Source organism: Arvicanthis niloticus, chromosome 18, assembly GCF_011762505.2.
Source record: "Arvicanthis niloticus isolate mArvNil1 chromosome 18, mArvNil1.pat.X, whole genome shotgun sequence".
Taxonomy (NCBI): Eukaryota; Metazoa; Chordata; class Mammalia; order Rodentia; family Muridae; genus Arvicanthis; species Arvicanthis niloticus.
In genome coordinates this window covers 45,919,761-45,942,673 of record NC_047675.1, presented here as the reverse complement: position 1 = coordinate 45,942,673, position 22,913 = coordinate 45,919,761, and the positions used below count along the sequence as shown (strand labels likewise).

The 22,913-nt window shown below is 49.4% G+C and overlaps 1 protein-coding gene across 2 annotated transcripts in view; it reads right to left on the bottom strand.

Moving 5' to 3' along the window:
• Positions 1 to 22,913, bottom strand: part of Kiaa0513 (KIAA0513 ortholog) — a 50,918-nt gene that overhangs the window by 13,503 nt on the left and 14,502 nt on the right. For both annotated transcript variants that reach the window (XM_034522759.2, XM_076915965.1), the window contains 4 exons: positions 5,376 to 5,836; positions 2,225 to 2,324; positions 1,474 to 1,547; positions 331 to 401 (listed from right to left, as the gene is read on the bottom strand). In XM_034522759.2, coding sequence (XP_034378650.1) covers positions 331 to 401; positions 1,474 to 1,547; positions 2,225 to 2,324; positions 5,376 to 5,704 — 574 coding nt within the window. In that variant the 5' untranslated portion in view covers positions 5,705 to 5,836. Of the gene's footprint in view, positions 1 to 330; positions 402 to 1,473; positions 1,548 to 2,224; positions 2,325 to 5,375; positions 5,837 to 22,913 lie in introns of those variants that run through there.

Below are 22,913 nucleotides of genomic sequence, written 5' to 3'. Positions count from 1 at the left end.
CGTTATCCCCAGCCACCCTGGACTCTTCCCAGGATATAATCCTAGGCTGCTTCCCAGGATAGCCAGCTCTGAATCCTGCTTTGCTGGGGCAGAAAGCTGAGACCCCACATGTAGCACTCCTGCCTCCTGCATGGACAGCGATGCCCTGACCCCAAGTGCATCCCACGTCTCCTCCCACACCAGGAGTCTTGTGCCTGCTGTCCTCCTCCCAATATCATCAGTGCCTTCTCTCTGAAGCCACACAGCACCTGCTGTTAATAAAGGAAGCTTCCCTTCATGCTGGTACCCAGCTCCCATTCCAGGGTGGCTGCTCTGTTCAGGCGTACTCACCCAGATGGTAGTAGGTAAAGCACATGGTCATGAGGTTCTTGGCAGGCCCAAAGTCGTCCATCTGGTGGCATCTGATTGGATGGAGCAAGATTGGCTGGCTAGAGCCCCACTGCCTCTGCTGGGATCAAAGGCGTGTGCCTCCCTCCATGCAATGGAGCCCCTCACAAGTTAGTGAAGCAGGAGCAAGTGCTCGGGAAGCCTCAGTACCAAGATGCTGCCACAGCGGTCAGGAGAGCCACTGTAGGTACATGGTTGGGCTCTAGGTGTGGGAAAGTGTTCGTGGCCCACAGTTTGGTCGCTACTTCAGGTGCATGGCCATGCTCGGGGTGTAGGAAGGTGTCTGTGGCCCTCGGCCTGCTCTGTTTCACATTAAGAGCAAATCAGGGCCCAGGAAGCTCTCAGCCCAGTGCACCCCAGCAGGGGCAGGACCAGAAGTCTCCTCAAGCCTTGGTCCCACACCACTGATGCAGACCATTCGGCCATTGCTGTTTCTCAGGGTGCATCAGGATGTTCAGTGCTGTCCCTCACAGGAGCCTCAGGTCTCCTGGAGGGCTGTAAGGACATGAACCACTAGATAATCCCAGGCTGACCCAGCAGTCAGGTGGGGTAAGAGTATGTATAACTAACTCCTAAGACCCCAGGCCACTGCTGTCCCTAATCCTGGTTCAGGGGCAGCACTTGTAAGTCACAAGTGGATAAATACTCATGCCTTTCACATCACTTGTTGAAAATCAAAACAAACGATTGCATGCAAGGACAGTGGCATACTGAGTATCATTCTTACTCTGAAAAGGGACTGTTTTACTGTCCTTCAGTGTGCTAAAGATTATAGCCAAATATTAATAGGATAGTCACACAGTCATTCAACTCAGCAAACAAAAGGAGAGAAAGAAGCTTTAAGAAGAAGAAATTCTACTTAGTCCGGTTACAGACACTGTCTTGTGAATGAGGAGGGCAAACAGAACAACCTCATTTCCCATCGGGCAGGGGGGAGCCCACTACTCTGCTCCCAGAAGATGCTGGTCACAGACTCTAGCCCTAAGTGGGTGCCAGCTGTTGTGGGCATTACTCACAGCTGGCTCGTTGGGGGTGGAAAAGGAGGAAAGGAGAGCTGTAGGAGGCTGTGGAGAGGCCATTACTCACTCAAACAGGACCACCGCGAAGGACTGCACCAGGCGGTAGAAGGTTGGCTCCGACACACACTTGGACTTGCAGCGCTGTGCAGAAAAACCAGCCATGTCAGTGGGACTTGTCACTCTGCACATTCCATACACTTGGAAGGGCCCCAATGGCCTCTTCCCCTGGAGCAGCACTCTGGGCGGATACAGGAGCTCCCCAGGGCCCTCTGCACTGGACCCCAGAGGTATTCTGTGTCATCCTCACAGGATTTCATAAAGAAACTTCACATCCAGCTCCTCCATGGGAGAAGGATGGAGAGACAGAACCCCAAATGACAGCACTGGCTATTCCTGGTTTGTTAATTACTTTTTTCTGCATGTTCTAATTTCTCTCTGAAGAGTACATCCCTACAGTAGAAACATACAAGATGCCATTCTTTCCTAAGCTTTCTCAATACCTTTGGTTTTGATGGTTTTCACAACTTTGACTATGTTTTCTTTTGCAAAATTTGAATGCTAGAGGTTATTTAATAAGAATGTGCATGGACATAGCCCACATGCTTGTCTCTGGGGAAAAAAAAAAGTGTGTGGGTGGGGGAGGTCTTCCGAAGCTTGCCTTTCAAAGGAGAGCTTCCAGTCAGGGGAGACTGCTAAATCCTGCCTTAGCTGTCCTTGACCTCTTTCTACTGGCTTGCACCCTCCACTCTCTTCACCTCAGTGGCAGTGGCACTGGCCAGCTTGTTGGTCCCCCCCCCCCCCCAAGGCCTTGCATTCACCTGTGCGCTCACAAAGCGTGCGAACCACTCCCGGCCTTTCCCATCCTCTCCGCTGCAGTACTCCCCAAACTTGGCTTTCTCTTCCTGGTCCAAGTCCTCCCTGGAGGACGGGCAGAACAAAAACAAGGATCCAGTTCCTAGAACAAAAACTCCAGGAGGGAATGGGGGGGGAAGGACAGTGGGGTGCTGTTCCCAACTCTCCATACCTTCTAGAGAACAAACCCAGGGAACAGTGTCTTGTATTTATTTCTGAAACCAGGAGCCTGACTTCAAAGTCCAGATATGGCTCAAGCCGAATGGGACCTGTCCAGTGGGAATTCCATTCAGGTCTGTGCTAGCTGGTCTCCTGCTCTGAGCCCTGATGAGGGCACGGGCACTAGGAGCCCTTACTTCTCTGTGAAGAGCTAACATTTCCCTCAAATTTAGAGATGCCAATGAGGCAGAAAGCTTGAGATTGGCCAGCTTACATAATTTGTACTTATGGGTTTGTCACTAGACAATAATAATATTATTAATTATATATAAAATGTTATATATAAACATTAACATACATTAATTGATATATGATAATATATAACATATTATATGTATTGAAATATAAAACACAATATCTAAAATATTATAAGTATGTAAAATGTAATACTATATATTTACATATATATTTCTTTGTCTCAAATTTGCTATGTGGCCAGTGGTGACCTTCATCTCTTTAACCTCCTGCCTCTGCCTCCCAAGTGCTGGGATTACAATTTTATGCCACCATGCTTGGTTTCTCCACTGCCCAGGATGAAATGTACACTGGGCAAGCCCTTTGTCACAAGAGCCACAGCCATAGCCCAACAAGTCAATATTCCTATTGCTTTTAATGAAAGAGGACAGTGACACTGTAAATCAGGTTCCTCGAGACTACAGCTGTGGGCAGACTGTCCCCATAGAATGACAGAATCCAGCGTATACCCAGAGGAGCTTCAGTGCCTGAAGCTCTGCATCCCACCAGCTCAGGAGATGCTGATGTGGCTGGTCCATAAGGAATCTAAGTTCTGGCGAGCTGCCATAGCTGCTAACTGACTAAACCCTGGACTGTCTGAGTCTGGGCTGCCACCTCCCTGCCTCCCACCCTGTCCCAGATGAGGCACCACTTAACAGTGACAGGGACAGGCAGAGCCATGGGGCCCACCCAGAGATCTCCTGTTCAGGCTATACTCTAACCCCAGGCATCTGCTTTCTGTCTGGCCCTTTGCTATTGGTGCCTCTGCTTTAAAGGTACAACTGCAAGCATGATGACTTGAGTTGATTCCTGAAAGTCATGTAAAAAGCTGGATGTGATGGGCCCGCTGGTCTGTAGTGAGCCACACAGCAGCATAACAAGAGAGCCTGCCTCAACAAGGTAGAAGTGAGGACGGACCCTGAAAGTTATTCTGTGACACCCCCCCCCACGCACACATGCACACACGCACACACATGCATACACACACGCACACATGTACGCACACACACATGCACACACGCACACACGCGCACACACACGCACACACGCACACACACACGCACATGCACACATGAAGGCAGAGGGGCTGTGGATATAGCTCAGCAGTAAGGCTCTTGCCTAGCATGAATGCCCCATCCCTGTAGTGGTTTGAACAGCAATGATCCCCATAGGCTAATATATTGAAATGTGTAGTGTGTGCTGGAGGAGGTGTGTCACTGGGGTGGGCTTTGAGGTTCAATGCCCAGACCATTTCCAGGCAGCACTCTCTGCCTTGCTCTCATGTACCAAGATGTAGATGTTCAGCTACTGACCCAGTGCCATGCCCGACTGTCCGCTGACATGCTCCCCGCCATGATGCTCATCCTCTAAAACTGTATGCCCCAAATAAATGTTCTGTTTTATAAGCTGCCTAGATTATGGTGTCTCTTCACCACAATAGAAAAGTAAGTGAGACAATCCTCAACACTCTCAGGGGAAAGAAAAAAGACTGCACAGAGAAAACTTCTGGGATGAGTATGTAAACTCCTAACAGAGCGTATCATTGTTTCTCCACAGCAGCTTCTGCCTAAGTGGCAACAGGGGTGCAGACATAGCTTATAGGCTACTGAAGACACCACGGTGGACAGTCTCTTGTCTGGTTCCTTGGTCCCCATAAGGCCACTCATAAAATGGCATCAAGCAAGGAGACTAAGAGGACATGGATGAACTGGCTACTCTGAGCCTGTGTTCCAGAGTCAACTTGGATAACCAGGGAGCATAGGTCTGGCCAGGCTGAGGACCATTCCCTCTGTGGCCACCCTCGGTGCTGGCATTGCACCTAGTAGTTGTCAGTATGCTGCCCTCCAGACAGTCCTGGACGGCCTGTAGGGACATGACCTACTGCTCCAGGAAACAGGCATTAGTTGGTCCAGGGTGGAGTCCAGGACTGGAAACTCTACCTTTTTGTTGTTATTGTTTTCCAGAGCTAAGGAACAAACATGGGGGCTTGAGCTTATGAAGCAAGCACTCTACCACTTTGGTAGTTTGAATAAAAATGGCCTCTACAGGGCCTCCCATAGGGAGTGGCAATTATTAAGAGATGTGGCCTTGTTGGAGTGGGTGTGCCCTTGTAGGAGTTGAAGTGTGTGACTGTGAGGGAGGGTAGGCTCTGAGGTCTCACACGATCAAGCTGTGCCCAGTATGTCTCACTATCTTCTTTCTGCTGCCTGCAGATCAAGATGTAGAACTCTTAGCTCTTTCTTCAGCACCAAGTCTGCCTATGTGCCACCATGCTTTCACCATGATGATAATGGACTAAACCTCTGAATCCGTAAGCCAGCCCCAATTAAATGTTTTTCTTTATAATAATTGCTGTAGTCGTGGTGTCTCTTCACAGCAATAGAAGCCCTAACTAAGACAAACACTGAACTAAAACCCCTACCCTCCAGGAGTGGGAACTCTTTAAAACCTCCCAATGTGACTTTATAGGCAGTGAAGAGCAACTGTAGCTTATAGTAGGCAGCAGGCTAGTGTCCTTAAAAGGCCTACTCTGCATCCCAAAGAAGGCTTAACCCCCATCCCACAGAGGGTCTAGCCTCCATCCCACAGAGGGCTAGCCTCCATTCCACCGAGGGCTAGCCTCCATCCCACAGAGGGCTAGCCTCCATCCCACAGAGGGCCTACCCTCCAGAGAAGATCTTCTCTACATAGCTGCGCATGAACTCTCGAAGTGCCAGGGTCTCCTCATCTGGGGCCGAATCAGCACTCTGATTGGAGGAGAAGGACTCATTGGAGGAAGAGCGTCGGTCCTGGTCCCAGGATGGGTGTGACGGTGACTCGCCCATGTCATTCTCACTGTCTGCGGACTCAGTGGTCTCACTCTCAGAGGCACCATCACCCAGGGAGCCATCTGGGTCCTGGAGTGTTGAAGGTGCAGCTTCCAAAGGAGGGGAGGTAGGTGGTTCAGTCCCAAAGTCAATCAGGGAGCCCACAGGGACTTCTGGGGCCTCCATGGTGGCTGGGCTGCCTAATAGGATGGGTCCAGCCCAAGGAGCAGCTTCCTGAAGCCGCAAGCACCTGCAATGTGTTGAGAGCGTCTGGCCACCAAGGCTGAAGTCTCTAGCAGCTGAGAGGCCCTGCGGTGTCTGGAATGGAAACAGACATAAACACTGTCACTATGAGAAGAATGGTTCCCTAAGGAAAGTCACGAGCACAAACAGACCTGAGGAAAGCGTGAGTCACACTTTTCCCACACGGATGATAATCTCTGTACCTACAGAATCCGGGATGCCAACAGCCAGTGTCTTAGAGTTTCTCATGTCCTCTTTGCTGCTATGCAGAAGCATGGCATGGGCACACTGACTGAAGGAGCCCAGGGACACCAGCATCAGGATCCTCCCTGCTAAGTTGCCCACTACACCTCTATATGCTCCAGCCAAGCAAGGCAGGGCTAAGGACACCCATTTTCACTGGCAGCAGACATGGACCAGGTGCAGTGCTCCTGCTGGCTCACTGGCCTCAGTAGCTGTGGAAGTGGTACCTTGCTAAGCCACCATCCCAGAGTTCCTTTCTCTTCAGTCTTCCCCCTAGACCTGGAGCCTGCCCAAGTTTCTTGCTGCTTCTCAGTCTCTTCACGGTTCCCTGTGCTGCGGCCACCAGGATATCAGTGGGAAGTCATCTCCTGTGCTTTGATCATGAAGCCTGCAGTGCCTCCTCCCCTCCCTCCTCCTTTGTTCTTCTCTTCCTTCCCTCCTCCCTGCCTCCCTATCCCCACTGCAGAATCCTGTTCACTCTGAAGGCCAAGCTCACGTGTCCATCTTTTGAGAGGCTTCGCTCCACAGCAATTTAAAATCAATTATGGTCCCTGCTGACCTGGCACTAGCATTTCATCTAGGCCCGTGTACGAGCAAGTGCAGACTCTTACTGAGCATCTGGTGCATGAATGACACACTTTAATGGGGACATGCTCCTGCTGCTGAGAAAGCATGGGATGCAGGCCACACAGAACAGAGCTGTGGTGCAGACTTCAGCTTCCAAACCCAGTGTCTGGTACGGTTCAGAAGCCATTCTTATCAGTTCTAAGGAGCAGCAGCCAAATGGCAAAGACCCAGGACAGTCATGCTTGCGGGTAGAGGGAGCATCCTCACTCAGGACTGTAAGACAAGATACCCAGGAGGCGACTGCAGAGGGCAGGACCGCCATCTGTACTGCGGAGATTGCTGCATCTTTTGGGGGAAGTGCAGTCCAAACCCACACATGCTGACTCCTGAGCATTTAACACTCACAGGTTGATCATAGATCCCCTCCAAACACCCAGCCTAAGATATTTTTAGATTCTCTGAGTCAGAAAGCTAGAACAGCTGGCTCTGGCCACCATCCTCATGCACACACGCACAGGGGCAGAGGCACACATGCAGTAAAGCCCAGAAAACCTTCCTCGGTGCAGAAGAAGCTCACAAACCTTGGCTCTGACATCTTGTCTAGCCCAGGACAGTAGCAAGGGCCCACAAGGTCAGAAGGTAGTGAGTGGTGGCTCACAGAGAATGGGGTAAAGAGGGGCACAAGAATTCCTTCTCCAAAGCCGGGCAGTGGTGGCGCATGCCTTTAATCCCAGCACTTGGGAGGCAGAGGCAGGCGGATTTTTGAGTTCGAGGCCAGCCTGGTCGAACAGAGTGAGTTCCTGGACAGCCAGGGCTACACAGAGAAACCCTGTCTCAAAAAACAAAAACAAAAACAAAACAAAAAAACAACAAAAAAAGAATTCCTTCTCCTAGTAACATCGGCTACCTATGGTCCTGCTTTCTGAGAAGGTCTCCCTGTGTGAGACAGCAAGACTGGGTGAGATATGGAAGGCCATGTGGGACCACATCACTACTCTCCAAAGAACAGAAAGCCACACTGTACACGGCCACAGGCTTGTGGCTACCAAGAACATCTGCAGTGACTAGGGCGGGGCACTGTTAATCCTACCACATTGTAGATTCACTCCGCTCTAACTGAAACCTTGATTCTTACCAATACACAAACCACTCAGATACACACACAAGAGGAAGCCCAGCCACTAAATGCTTAGACAAGTCTCAAGCCACACTAATCACCACAGAGAAACATGTAAAATTTCCAGGTGTGGTGGCTCATGCCTGTAATCTCAGGTAGAGACTGGAAAATCCAGAGTTCAAGGCCATGCTTAGCTAAAAAGTGAGTTTGAGGCTACTACATTTGACTATATCTCCAATAAACAAACAAACAAGCATACAAATTATAACATTTATGCACCAAGATACAAAAATTTAAAAACAGCAATCTAGCACGCTTTTAATCCCAGCACTCAGGAGGTAGAGGCAGGTAGATCTCTGAGTTTTAGGCCAGCCTGGTCTACAGAGCTAGTTCTGGAACTGCCAGGGCTACACAGGAAAACCCTGTCCAAACCAAAACAAGCAAACAACAACCACTACAATGCAAACACCACTAAAGGTCTAGTAAAACTGACATTTTCCAGCTCACTGGCAATGAGGGCAGATGCAACTTCAGAAATTTCTTGTCTCTCAATGTGAATGCTTGAAATTTATCCTAAGAATACAAACCATCAAAATCAGTTATACAGAAAAAAAAAAGTCATTACAATAGTAGCTGTGACCCTGACAGACAGGCTTTTATACAGAGTGAGTGAAGAAATTATAATATGGACATCATAGCAGTCAGTGTCTGAGGCAGTGAGGACAGTGTTGATAGTTACAGAAAATGTCCTCCTGTGCACTATGTCTACTGGGACACTGGGGACACTAAGATATAACAGTGGACTGGAGACACATCAGCACTGGTAACAGGATGGCACTGAGTCCAGGCCCCCCACCTCAGACCATTATCATACCAGTGACTCATGAGCCAAAGAAGAAACCAGTTTAAGAAAGCAGAAGAGTCACATGGGCCTGCCGTCACAGGAGGCACAAGACGAGACTGACTTATAAAGGCTGTTTCTGATCCAGCCCTGGGCTAGTGGGGCTGGCAAGATGAATAAGTCATCCATTTCCAAGAAGCCCAGAGCTACCTCTGCCTCTACGTCTTAGTCATTGTTCTATTGCTGTGAAGATACACAATGACCACAGTGACTCTTAAAAAGGAAAGCATTTAATTGGGGCTTAAGGTTCAGTCCATTATCATCATGGCAGGAAGCATGGCAGCATGCAGGCAGCCATGGTGCTGGAGAGGAGCTGAGAGTTCTCCAGCTTGATCCACAGGCAGAGAGACACTGAGAGCCCAGCTTGAACGTTTGAAATCTCAAAGCCCACTATCCCCAATGACATACATACTTCCTCCAACAAGGCCACACGTCCTAATCCTTTCAAACTCCCTATGAGCCTATGGTGGCCATTTTCATTCAAACCACCAAGATGGTGACAAAAACACAGGCCAGGGACAGGAGAGGAGGCAAAGGGACCAGATGCTGGCCCTTGGCCTTGAGCATGGCAGCATGTTTAGTGTCCTTGCCCCCAAGGATGCTCAGCATCATGGCCTCATCTCTCTCAGAGGAACAGGCCAGCTGGCCAACCCTGCATACAGAGCCAGGATGCCCTAGGGGGTGAGGCGACCAACCCTCCTTACAGAACTGAGATGCTATGGTGAGGTGGCATTTTCCATAGTGCCTGGGCAGCAACCTCCTAGTCCCCCTCCTCAGGAAGGAAACACAGCTATACACTTCCCAGTGAGACAAGGTATTGGTCACTGTAGCTTTCACAGCAACCTCAGGGGAGGATCTCGGATGTCCTGAGGACATAGAACTGACTGTCTCTGCTTTGAGTCAACCAGGCTCTTCTATCCAGAAGCATGGATCCAGTCGTATCAGAGTTCCTAGAGTTTTCAAGGCATGATGAAATCTGCTATGTGAAATCTTCCAATTTTGCAATAGTGTCAATGAATTTAAATTCATTTCAAAGCACTTTGTGGGCCCTAAATCTGTGAACCTATAGGAGGAGGCTCCAAGAGGCCCTGGTGGTGCCCAGGCTAAGACACTGGCTCTCAGTCTCAGGACTCTTGATCCACAATGCAGAAATCCCCAGGCTTCTAGAAAAGCTACGGGTCTCCCTGCACTTGCTGGTTCATGTTCAAGGTGCTGCCAAGTAACTGTGATTGCCACACTCAGCTGAGATGCCCTCAGGCCACATACTCACTGATAGAACTGTGAATCTGTAGCTGTACGAGGCGCAGGAGGTATAGCCAAGAGCAAGAGCTGGAGTGTCTGCTGCTGTGTGCTCATGAAGTACACCAGTCAATAAAGTGCTTGCCACACAAGCACTGGGGCTGCATTTGATCCCTGAACCTGTGTTAATGCAAACAAGCAGCCACGTGCAAGACGAGCACCTGCAATCGCAACACTAAGGAGGTGTGAGCAGGAGGAACGCTAAGCTCCCCTAAGCTCCCGGGCCAGCCAGCCAGCCAGCCAGCCAGCCTACTCAGATCTGCCAGCCCTGGCTCAGTGAGAGATCCTATTTCAAAGAATACACATGGGGGTGTATAAACTGAAGACATGGCTGCTCTATAGCATGGTTAAGAGGAAGGTTTTTATTGTAGATATGTGAGAGGGACCAGCCAGAGGAAGAGTCAAGAACAGAGGGATAAAGCAGTAGACTGAACATGGCCAGCAGACTGGACCTGGATATGAGAGGAGCAGAGGAGAGAGAGAGAGAGAGAGAGAGAGAGAGAGAGAGAGAGAGAGAGAGAGAGAGAGGGAGGGGAGTGATTGATGAAGACGGGGGGGGGGGAGTCATAAGGAGAATGAGTAGCTGGGACGTTTAAGGGAGGAGAGGAGGGGAGGAGGGATCTGAAATGTGCAACAGGCACTTTTTGGTGAAACTGAGAGAGGCCAGCTGTGGTTTGGTCTGCTTCATAGTCACTACAGATGTCCATTTGACCTTCTACCAGTGATAAGGGACATCTCTCCTTTTGGTAGAGAGGACCAGGCTTTACAAGTTCCCAAGCAACACTGGCTTTTGTCTAACCACCAGAATTTGGGGGAAATGGATTTTCCTTTGGACCTAACATAGGACAATTGAGGAATACATCTGACATTGACCTCTGACTTCACACAGACACAGACACAGACACACACAGAAACACACACAGAAACACACACACACACACACACACACACACACACACACACACACACGAACAGGTATACACACATGTAGTACTACTGTACTAAGATGTTCTCAGATGATGCCCCAAACAGTGCTGCTAGGTCTGGGAAGGAGATCTGACCCCCAGAAGCCAGTACCGCACACAAGTGCTAAGGTGACCATGGCCTAGGAGGTCCTTGCAGTTGCTGGGCAGCTGCTCATGGGAAAGAAGACCAGGAAAGCCTTCCTATCTACAGGCCTGGGTGGGCCATAGGAAGTTTGAGGGAAAGGTAAATGCAGGCCAAGGTGGCAGAGTTGAACAGGTAGGCCCTGGCAGGCAGCTGTGGTATCAGCAGTCGGAGGGTAGGGACGGCACCCTAACTTCCTCCTTGGGTTCCTCCTAGCCCCACCTTTGCCTTAGCCTTCCCAGCCGGGCTTCAGGAGGAACTATGGCAAGACTGCCTGCTATTGCATTTGCCACATCCCCTGAGCTTTGCTCAAACTCTGATTTTCCCAACACCACCAGAGTGAGAGATGGGACTTCCCTAGAAGGTAACTTTGAGCAAAAAAGGTCTGTGTGCATGTAGTGTGTGTGTGTGTGTGTGTGTGTGTGTGTGTGTGTACATGCATGTTCTAGTTTCCCTGTAGCCCAGCCCTTTGCATGAACAGGACACACAGTACAACACTTGCTTTGTCTCTTGTCCTGAAACTGCCAAGGGTGGAGGTAGAAGGGGGCTGGCAAGGTTGCCTCGCGGTCCTGGGTTATGAAGGTAGCCTGATGTCATCACCAGGGGCCTTAGAAATAAGGGAGGTCAGAGACAGAAAAGGAGATGATTACACTGGGCTGCTGGATTGGTGATAAAGAAAAACTGAGAGCCAAGGGGTATGAGCAGATGCCATGGGAAGGTGGGGAAGCAGGAAAACATTCCCTGCAGCCTTGAGAAGGACTCTTTCCAGCATCTTGATATCCCAATAAACCGTCTGAGAACTTCTGCCCTGCACAGTTGTAAAGCAGTAAATGAGAGCTGTTCTAAAGCCACTAAGTCCACAGTCCTTCATCCCGGGAGCAATAAGGAAGACAGACGTTAGTACGCAAACACCTGTCAGGTGTAGACATCTAGGTAGTTCTTGTACCTTCAGGGTGCCAGATGAAAAGCTTCTGAGATTTGAAGGCAGTATGGAAGTTGGAGCCCGACTACCCCACATCCAGCAGGAAGCATCACAAATCCCCTTCCAACTTGGGCTGGGGTCCAACAGGCTTCTAACAGGCTCCTTCCTCCTACTGGCCACTCAAGCTCTGGAGACTCTGAAGACTTCCAGTCGCTTCTTTAAACATGCTACAGTAGGCCTGGGAGGCAGGAAGGCAACTTGCCCTCTCCCTCTGCTTGTTCCTTCTGGCCTGTACCCATCATCTGTCTGTCCTTCTTCAACACTAGAAGACAATTGAATCTCTGCTTCCAGCTAGTGGCTGTTTTTCTCATGACAGCTGCAAACACATCAGTGGCCCTGTCTGAACAGCGTAGTCTGCTGCCCTGCATGGTGCTTGGTTGGGAACTGACTATGCTGACCTGGATGCAAATGTGGGAGTTGGCAGAGTAGCCTCCTGGGACAGAAACCCAACATGGGACAGAGCCCAACATCTCACTTTCTTCGAAGGTGCTTAACCTCGTCACCTTGAATGATGACCTTGTGCAATGGTTCACACTGTTACCTTCACAGGACGTAGAATCACCCATGAGATAAATAAATCTCTGCTATACCTGTGACAGATTATCTAGACTAGGTTAGCCTCTGGCAAGATGTGAGGGATTTTCTTGATTAGGTTAAGAGAAGTAAGAATGCCCACCTCAGTGGGCGGCACCATTCCTTGGGCTGAGATGTCAGACTGGATGGAAAGCAGGATGTGAGCTGAGCACCAGCGCCCATTTCGGTCTCTCAGGTGCCTTAAGTTCCTGTTGCCTTGGTTTCCCCACTGCAATGGGCTGTAACTACACTAAGCCTTTCCCCCTAACATTGCTTTTGTAAGCTATTTTACCACGGCAACAGAAAGCAGTTGAGAAACCCAGTACAGCAGTACACCACGGCAAGCACAGTGGAGGAAAGCAGAAATTGTCACAAGGCTCACAGGACCTCAGGCCATCCATACACACAGCCGGCCTGCTGCCAACTGCCTCCTGTGACTCCCTCTGTAGTTTCTGGACATACACTCCCACAGCCTCCCTTACACCTGTCCCGACCTAACAAGAACCCCAGAAGGTTGTGATATGGTGGTGCCCTGACATAGTCCCCAACAAAATCCCCGTGGCCAGTACCCCAACCAGGTGGCAGCCACTGGAGAAGTTCAGAAACAAGCCACCTACTCTAAGACCAAAAGAAGACCCTCAACTCTGCCAAGCTGATGAGTTCACTCTAAATTTTTTTGACACTTTTTTTTTTTTTTTCCCGAGACAGGGTTTCTCTGTGTAGTCCTGGCTGTCCTGGAACTCACTTTGTAGACCATGCTGGCCTCAAACTCAGAAATCTGCCTGCCTCTGCCTCTGCCTCCCAAGTGCTGGGATTAAAGGCGTGCGCCACCACTGCCCGGCGAATTTTTTTTAAAAAAACTTATTTATTTATTTTATGCATTTGAATACATTGTCACTCTCTTCAGACACACCAGAAGAGGGCATCAGATTGCATTGCAGATGGTTGTGAGCCACCTTGTAGTTGCTGGGAATTGAACTCACAGGACCTCTGGACAAGCAGTCAGTGCTCTTAACCGCTGAGCCATCTCTCTAACCCTCAACCTGAATTTAAAAAAAAAAAAAAAAAAGATAGAGGAAGAAGAAAAAGAAAGGACATGACTGCTCTTAGGTACGGTGGAAGAGAATGTTTATTGTAGATAAAAGGAAGAACATGCATGTTTATCTGGGAGAGTCACGAGTGGACATGACCCTGATCTATGTGAGGAGAGAAGGTAGGAGAAGGAAGAGGAGAGAGCGGGGAACCAGGTGCAGCAGCTAGGAGGCCCAAAGAGAGCAGAGTAACAGGAATGGTTGGCTTATAGAGAGAAGAGCAGATGGGGAAAGGTAGCTCTTCTCAGCCTCTGGGCTGGAGGAGTTTAGAGTAGGAGGCAGATATGCCAGCCAGGAGGGCCATGTAACAGGTAGGGACTGAGGGATGCTGAGAGAACCTGGCAGCAGGCATTCACTTGCTTTGCCATGCTAAATAGGCACCTCAGCTGCCTTGGTCCTCCTGTGAGGCCTAACAACAATCCCAAAGATCTTGACCAACCAATCTGCCCCTCAGAGGTTAAGAGACTGTGCAACCAGAAAGGGACCTATGGCTAGTTGAGGTAGGAAGTGGTAGCTGGCTGTGTTAGGAAAGAGAACTTGTTCCCATGAATGTGAGCATATGATGCCGCAGAAGAATATCACCAGTGTCCTTTAGGCGCAGGGCACAGGTAGCTCTTTATAGAGTTAAACCCAGTTAATATGGCTCCAGGGCAATTTACAGATGCACAGAATCACATAAACCCACTACTGCCCTCAGGTGATGGATGCGTTGAGTTTCCTGGTGGCTAAACCAAAGGTGACACATGCTGCGCTATGAGACTCTTGTCCTGCCAGAGGCACCCACAGTCACTTCCTCCAAGTTCCTGCTGAGCCCCCCTGCTTCCTTCTCTCCCTGTGCAAAAGACACTGGTTGTGTCAATAACAAAATCTCAAACAAGGCAGAGACAAATATGCACCTTTAAATGAGCCTGGAAAGCAGCAGGCACCCAATCCTGTGCCTTTGGAGTGGGGATCTGCCTGGCTGGAGACTGCCGCTAGGCGAAGACACGCATGGCATTTTGTGAGCCTCCCATCAGGTGCCAGATGTCTCGTGCTGGCATTCTCTGAGTGTTTCCAGTGCCAGCTCAGTAAGGTGGCAGCCAAAACAGGAGTGGGACTGCCGGTGCTAGGGAAGGAGCTGCCGTGAGGCTGTGAAAGTAGAGATTTGGCCATGTCAACAGCACCTTACACATCTGTAGGGGATAAGCCTATGTGGAGGAGGGTAAGAGGAGCAACCCCCAGCATCGCTACCTCAGCCCCAGGCTCCAAAGGCACACTACTCTTAATGGGGACAATGCAATTGATCTACATAATGGGGCAGCAGCAGGGCAAAGAGGCTGTCACCATCAAAAGGCTTGGGGAAGGGAGGCTGAGGAGAGGCCAGGAGCACAGGAAAAGATCTCAGGGGAGACCATGAATAGCATCGTCGGGCTGGGTCGCTTTGTGGTAAGGGACAACAGAGAGGGAATAACAGCTAGGCTGTGCCACTGCCCACAGGTGGGCCTGGAACAGCATTACCAAGTGCTGCCACTACAGAGTGGCCTTGTGAGCAACTGTGTTGTGGTCTTGGGCTACACTGAAAACTAGAGACTGTGGACGGGGGGGTGCGCTAAGACATAGCCTTGTAAGAGGGAACTGCAACATGCCATGGGAGGAGGGAGCCATTTCAGGGTCTCCATTCAGGATCCTGGATCTGAACTGAAGACTGACATGACACCCACCACAGCACAGCCATGATCCCTGAGTACAAGGCTGGAGGCAAAACATGGCCATAGCTCCAGGGAGGATCTAGAAGTGGGTGAGGGTTATGGACGGGAAGCATGTTCAGAACTACCTAGAGTGTGGTACCAACACAAGTGCTGGGCACTCTGGTGGAGATGGGGGGGGGCAGGCAGGTCTAGGGGCCAGAGCAGTAGGAGCTGTTCTCAGAGGCCCATTACGGTTGGCATGGAACTGTGAGCACAGCTAGTCAGGAGGTCAGAGCTGACCACTGGTGGCTTACACAGAGTGCCTCTTCATCTCAGGCAAGGGGCGGAGAGGCGTGAGTAGGAGAGGAGGGGCTCAGGTAGAATCTTGGAAGAAGTCACATGGAGGATGGGCAGTGAGTACAAAGGAGGAGGAGGAGTGGCAAGATCTGGGAAAGGTAGTCATGGTGTGAGTATGCTGTCCACACATAGACCCGGGCCCACTACCTCCCCAACAGCACACCAGGTTTAGAACATAGCAAACTCATGATGGGACAGCAGCAACAACAAATAATACTGTGATTAAGGGATTCATGGATACCATATCTCATTCTCATAAAAAGGACCTCTGAAACAGATACGTCCTTTACTTTTGTTGGGAGCGGACTTTAGTAGAAAGCGGCTAGATCAACTTTGCAGCCATCTGGAACCATATACCCTGATGAAGGACTTGGTTTTCAAAAGCCTATAACAGCTGAAGCACACTCTGATAAATATATTGTTTATCCCACATAGCTTGTTTTGCTGTTTAGTGACCTCAGCTGTATGGTGCACATGGTAAAGTGTTTTCACCTGTGCTCTCCTGTTTGTGTATATAAATACCTCAGAATTCCCTTCAATAGGAGAGACTTGAGAAAATAGAAGAGACTAAATCACACCCTGTCTTGTCTCCATTCTTCGAGTCTCTTGCCCCAAGAGCCACACTCTCTCTTGACCAGAGCACTTAGCCCCAAAAGTGTTGAGGCAAAGTGTTGAGGCAGAATGTGGGCCTCAACAACTTTAATGTGGAATTTCATTACCACAGATCCATCACGAAGTGCCTGTCACAGTGTGGTGGCAAGAATTTGCTTACTTCTTAAGTAAAAATAAATAAAGCATACAAACTCTAACCACATTGTCGAGAGGTTCCTACAAGGACAGAACAGCCAAGGCCTGTGCCTTCCCATGAAGTAATACCACGATGAAAGGTTCTCAAAGTGTGATGACATAATTACTGTAAACCCATGTGTCGGGGCAACAGCCACACAAGCTAGAGTGATCTAGAGATGCCCTGACACACCTCTGGTGGAAAGTCAGGTAACAATGTTGCTGTGTTGCTGAGAACACCTTGGAAGGAGTGACTGTTCCAAGGCAACACTGTGTGGAGCCATGGCCTTGGCTATTGGCTAACTGTACACACTGTTAACCTCAACTCCAAGTCCAGAGCGACCCTGCAGCCACCTATTTATACAGAGCAGTAGATTTTCAAAGGCATTTTACTTGAGTACTTTTGCAAGACTTTTACAAAGATGAAAGGATAAAGCAGAGAGCTGTTGGCGTCTAGAAACATTGAAATTACACCGTACTGAGCAGGCATGGGGCTGGATCATGTCACAGGAACATCAGAGAGGAAGTGGATTTCATGGTTGGGGACAGCTATTTGGAGATGGGACCATGGCCTTCTACCTGTGAGGGATTGGATAGGAGGGACCAGATTGCTCTTCATGGCTTGTAGGATTCAAACAGTGTAAGGCCCATTGAACAGTAAGGCCCTGAACACTGGGTCTTCTAGCCAGGAAAGCTAACAGGAAGGTTTCAACAGGGAGGGGCTTCTGCTGTTTCCCTCTGAGATATTTCTCTGTGAAACTTAACCCAGGTTTTCTCTTTTGTGACCCTCATCATGTAGCATGCAAAGGGGTGCCAAGGGGTGGGAAGAAGGAGATGGCTAAAGGGGAAAAGAGAGGACTGATTGTTGGTCCCTAATCTAGAGGGAGAAAATGATAGGTGATATTCTCCATGAGCAGAAGCTAGTCCATACCTAGATGAGCCAGGCTTTGTGCCACAGGCTGGGAGCGTGGCATGACCAAGACAGGCTCCTTCCTTGATTTTACTACCATGGAAAGTTCTAGAACAAATACCACCCCACACAGCCAATATCCAGGATGATCTAGAAGTCTAGCAGCCCAAGTGGCCATGAAGCAGGGGCTGAGAATTGTGATTATAAACAATAGCTCCTCCAAGTTTGAGCCCTAGGCTTCTGTGTGCCGTTCAAAACTCAGGAGGTGATGGTTCTGTTATCTCAGACAAGTCCACTATTCTCTGTTATTGTTATCATTCCTCAATTCCAGTGTTTCCACAGTAACTACAAGCTCCAGTTCAATCTCAGTCCTCTCTAAACAGCTATAGGGTAAGTTTCTTTGTTTGTTTGTTTGTTTGTTTGAGACAGGGTCTTTGGCTGTGTATCTTTAGGTGGCCTGGAGCTTGCTATGTAGACCAGGCTGGCCTCCAACTCAGATCTCCCTGTCTCTGCCTTCTGAGTGCAGGGATAAAAGGTATGTGGCACCATGTCTGGCCAGGAGGAGTTTTTTAACAGGACAAACCAACAACTGGGATAGCTGGATGCAATTCAGGCTGATTGGCTTGACTTTCCAACCTTTTGGGTAATTTGGCCAAATATATGAACAGTATCTGCCTTTTGGTACAGAGGAAAGAGCTGGCCATCACCAGATGGTGACACGCTGCCTCCCATGAGATGTAAAAGTATACCTTCCCAAAAAGCCCACTGGAGGACATGATGGGAGTGAATGATGGTTCATTCTCTTCAGGTTTAGTGCTGTCTTCTAGCCCATGAGGGGTCAAGCACAAAGCTGCGCATGTGTAGAGGACATCTGTGTCCTGTGGGAGGAGAGATCAAGCTACTGTCCTGGAGGCAGGAAGCCCTGGCAGGCTGCCCAAAGTCCTCTGTGGAAATGCCACTAGTGTCCACATCCACCTACTCAGGACACCTGTCATCTCTGTCATAGCTGCCCACACAGCTCTCCAGGGACAAAGGCAGAGATGCTGTCACTATTCAGAAGTGACCTCAGGCAGTTACTTGAGCAACTCTGAACCTTCACCACTTCAGTACTGTACAGCTTGACCTTCAAGCCTGTCTTCCTCTTCTAGTTTGCCTCTCCCTCTGGCTAAACCCCTAGCTCTCTGGAAGCCTGCTCCATCCACCACGTGCAGAAATCTCAAGCTGACAGTGTTCTCCATGAGGGCTTTCTGCAGGTCACTGGTACCCTCTGACCCCGTCATGACATCACGCCTGCCTGCTCAGTCTATCTTAGGGCAATAACTTAAACACACAGCGAAGATGGGAAAATTACCAAAATATGCAATAAAAACACTGTGTAAATATTGTTACATTAATTCTGGCACTTCATTGAAATCTGAGGGCAACACTGACAGCAGGGCATTAGGGAAAATGTTTATGTTAAATGAAAAGGAGACCAAAACTCAAAGGGCTCAAAAGAGGACCCCAGCCGCTGGGAGGGAAGCCTGGCTGCCTTCATGGGTTGCTGTAGGGATCAAGTGGGTGATGGAGGAGGCCTGTCCAAGAGTTAGTACCCAGCAGCATGCTAACACTAGATGTCAGAGGGGGCTCGGCCTGGGAATCCACAGTGAGGAGAACCCTACAGCTGTGGCAAACACGTGCGCGAGGCTATTCACTGACGGGGACTGAATACAGTCCTTCAGAGTGTTTTTGATCCACTGAGAAGCCAGTGAGGATCATTCTTGCAATAAAAGCTTCCCCCTCCCCCTTTTTTGAGATAGGGTTTCATGTAGCTCAGGCTAGACTTAAGCTTACTATGTAGCCCAGGATGACCTTGAACTTTTGATCTTACTGTCTCCAGCTCTGGGGTGTTGGGAATATAGATGTGTTCCAGCATACTCAGTTTATGTGGCACTAGGAGCTGAACCTGGGGCTTTGAGCATGCTAGGCAAGCATTCTACCGACTGAGCTACGTTCCCAGCCCTTGTATTTTGCTTGTTTCTTGGCTGTCTGCTGTTTTTTGTTTTAAGGTGAGATTTTACTTTGTAGTCAAGGTGGGCCTGGCTACTCAGTAGGTAGCTCAGGCCAACCTCAAAGGGACTACACATCCTCTTACCTCACAGAGCATATAAATGCGTATCATCACGTCCAATTTTAGCTTTGCTTTTTGGGAATTAAAAAAAAAAACAACAACAAAAGGATGAGAGAGCACGGGCGTGTACAAGCACACTGAGAACTTTTATTATTGCTGTTGTTGAGACAGGATCTCACTCTGCAGCCTAGGGTGGCCTGGAAACCACCTGCCTCACCTTCTCCAGTACTGGCAAGATACTGGTTTCTTTATGGAGCTAGATTGGCCTCTGCACAGGAGGCCACATGCACGGTGACATCTGGATGCAAACGCCCAGCACCTTGGGTTCAAGGCTCACTCTCAGAAGTCTTTCCTGACATCCCCACCTACACTGTCTACTGCAGGCTGCCTGTGGCTGACCTGAGATATGCCATATCTTGGAATATGTGTGTTTTCCACATGTGCCTGACATACATTGCCCAAAGGTAATTGTATACAGTATCTCTGTGTGCCTGTATTTGACTGGAGCCCTCACATGAGGTCTGCTATAGTATCTCATTGGTACTGAGAGTTTTAGACTTGGAAGGACTGGGAATTTTAGACGTTCAGATTATGCAGGAGGCTCATTTGGTGTCACTCACTAGCTTAGCCCAGAAGGCTGCTCACTCAGTGAAGACAAAACCAGCTGTCGCACCAAGGAGCTGCAGAGCCCCCGAGCAGCACCACACACAGCTCTTAGCTTTGTCCACCTGTCCGCCCTGCTCTTCTATCCCCACATAAGCCACATGCTTCCTGGCTGGACATGCAGCGACATCCCTTTTCTTTATTCAGTCCAGGTTCTCTGTTCCATGCCATGCAGGCTGGGGCTTCTAGGCTCCCTGTACTTCTGGACAAGTGCCTGGTCCCTGCCTTAGCACAAATGTGCCTCTCATACCTGCAGAGTGAAGACTGGTGCCTCTGAAAATCTAATTCTGGCCAATAGGTGAGAGAAGAGATCAATATGTGACTACCAGAGTGGCAGGAGGCTGTCATTTCTGCCCCTGCTGTCCTCAGCCTAGACTAAATATAGCTCAATACCTGGAAGAAGCATGGGGGAGAGAGGGGTCTGGCCATGCAGACCTGGCTTAGGGAAGAAGTGAGGTGGCTTGCTTTCAAGACCAAGAGCCAGATCCCCAAGGTTTCCCTGCTGCCTTGACTCTATTTCCTTCTCTCCAGTGACCCAGTCCCAAGGCCGTTCCTCGGTAGCAGATAGTCTGTGTCCAGGTCCCTACCCAGTCCCCAGGCCATTTCTCAGCAGCAGGTAGCCTGTGTCCATGTCCCTTAGCCCTGAGGGAGGACAATCCCCTTTCAGTTAGAAAAGTCTAACTGGGTGGAAACCCCACTGTTTTTCCTCTAGGTGTACTGGGACAAGCAAGTAAGCACGAAGACAGGAAAACCACAAGGAAGCCTGGTAAGGCCCTGACTGTGGGGCTGAAGGACAGCAGAGGATAGGACAGCTCAGAGGCCTCCCTTTGTGCTGTCTTTATTGCCCTCAGTCAACCGCAATCTGAAAACATCAAATAGAAATGTTCAGAAATAAAGTTCCTGTTTTAAACCGCGTGTTGTTCTGAATAGTGTGACGGGACCTCCTGCTGCTCCATCTGCTTAAGATTCAGCACATCCACACTGTCTCCACTACCTACTTGATGCCACGTGATAGCCATGTTAGTTACCATGTCCACTGGGTTAGGACCCAGTCCTTCGTCTCAATAGCCTTTATTTTAGTCAATAATGGCCTCCAAGTATCTGCTGGCCATACCTTACAGTGCTGTGTGTGGAACTGCTCACCGTACTGCTGCTGTTGTTAATCTTGGTGCGCCTAACTTACAGATGAAGCTTTAGGGTTGATAGCATTAGGGGGTTAGGCGTCTATGGGAACAACTGTATGGAGATATTGGCTAAGGAAGATCAGAACAGCTGGGCAAAGTCATGGGAAACAACCCCACGCAAACCTGCAGAGCCCAATGCCTGCTGAAGCCAAGATACCAACACTCCCTGAGAGACTTAAGCACGACTCACAGTCCTATAACTTGACACGGAGAACACCCAGGGTTAATCCAAAATTACCCAGCACACAAAGTCCTCAGGTGTGAGAACACTCAGATCACCTGAAAGGGCACCACGACTGGAATCAGCTGACAGAGGTTTCAGAATGGCTATTACTAAAAACTATTCCAAGAAGCAAAGCAGGGTGGTCCTGAAGGAAAAATGTAAAAGTCCCAGGGGAGAAGAAGATAAAGGGAAATCAAACAGAACTTGTAGAATGGAGAGTTAGAAAAAAAAAAAAAAAAAAAAAAAAAAAAAAAAAAAAAAAAACCTCATCGGAGAGGCTCGGCAGCAGAACAGGACCACACAGCAGAGTCAGTGAACACCAAAAGGTCAGCAAGCACCTGATCCCAGCAACAGAGAAATGATGAGAAAATGAGCTGAGTCTGCAGCCAAGGGACAGCATCAAAGGGACCAATATGTGTGTGGGAAAGGAAGACAGCATGAACACAGAGAGAAATAAAACCCTGAAGCTATGGCTGACAAAGAACAAAGCCCATAGAGCCAAAAAGCTGACTGATTCAAGAGAATCCATTTCACACCCCTCACACCCACACCCACACCCACACCATACATGCATCACACACATACAATCTGACAGTGAGAGAGGGCATCTGAAGGAGCATGGAAGCACGGGTAGCCAGATGGACACACCATCCAGCTGCACATGCCTGTAGTTATCTTGGCACTTGGGAGGAACAGGCAGGGGAGCAAAGGCTCAAGGGCACCCTCCGGCACACGCTGAGTCTGAGGACATGAGACCCTGCTTCCAAAAATCCAAAGAGAGGAAAAGAAACAGCCCTGGGACTCAGTGAGCAGACTTTAGAGAAGTCATCTCCCTCTCACTAGGCTTGCCTTGGGCATCAGGCTGCTGTGTCCTGTGCCAGGCTTCTCCTCTGCAGAATGACTTCATTCATTCTGTCTCTGCCTCCGTCTCTGTCTCTGTCTCTCCTTCTCCCTCTCCCCCCAACCCCCCGTGTGTGTGGCCTACATGTGTATTATGTGTGTACAGGTGCCTGTGGAGACCAGAAGAGAGCATCGGATCCCTTGGAACTGGAGTTACAGGTGGGTGTAAGCCACCCAACATGGGTGCTGGGAACTGAACCACAATCCTCTATAAAGCAACAGGTGCTCTTAACCACTGAGCTATCTCTACAGCCATAAGAATTAATGTCTTATCTCTTCTGTTTTGTTCATGGCCCTGCCTAAGAAGCATGATGGATGTGCTACCCCCACAGAACAGATCATCTGTCTACATCTCTGGGAATCTCTCTGCCTGGGAAGCCTGGTTATTTTGCAGAGCTAAACACAGTGACAACAGAGCCTAGCAAGCTCACTCCCGTCTGAGGTGTGCACTGCTCTGAGGAGAATAGCACAT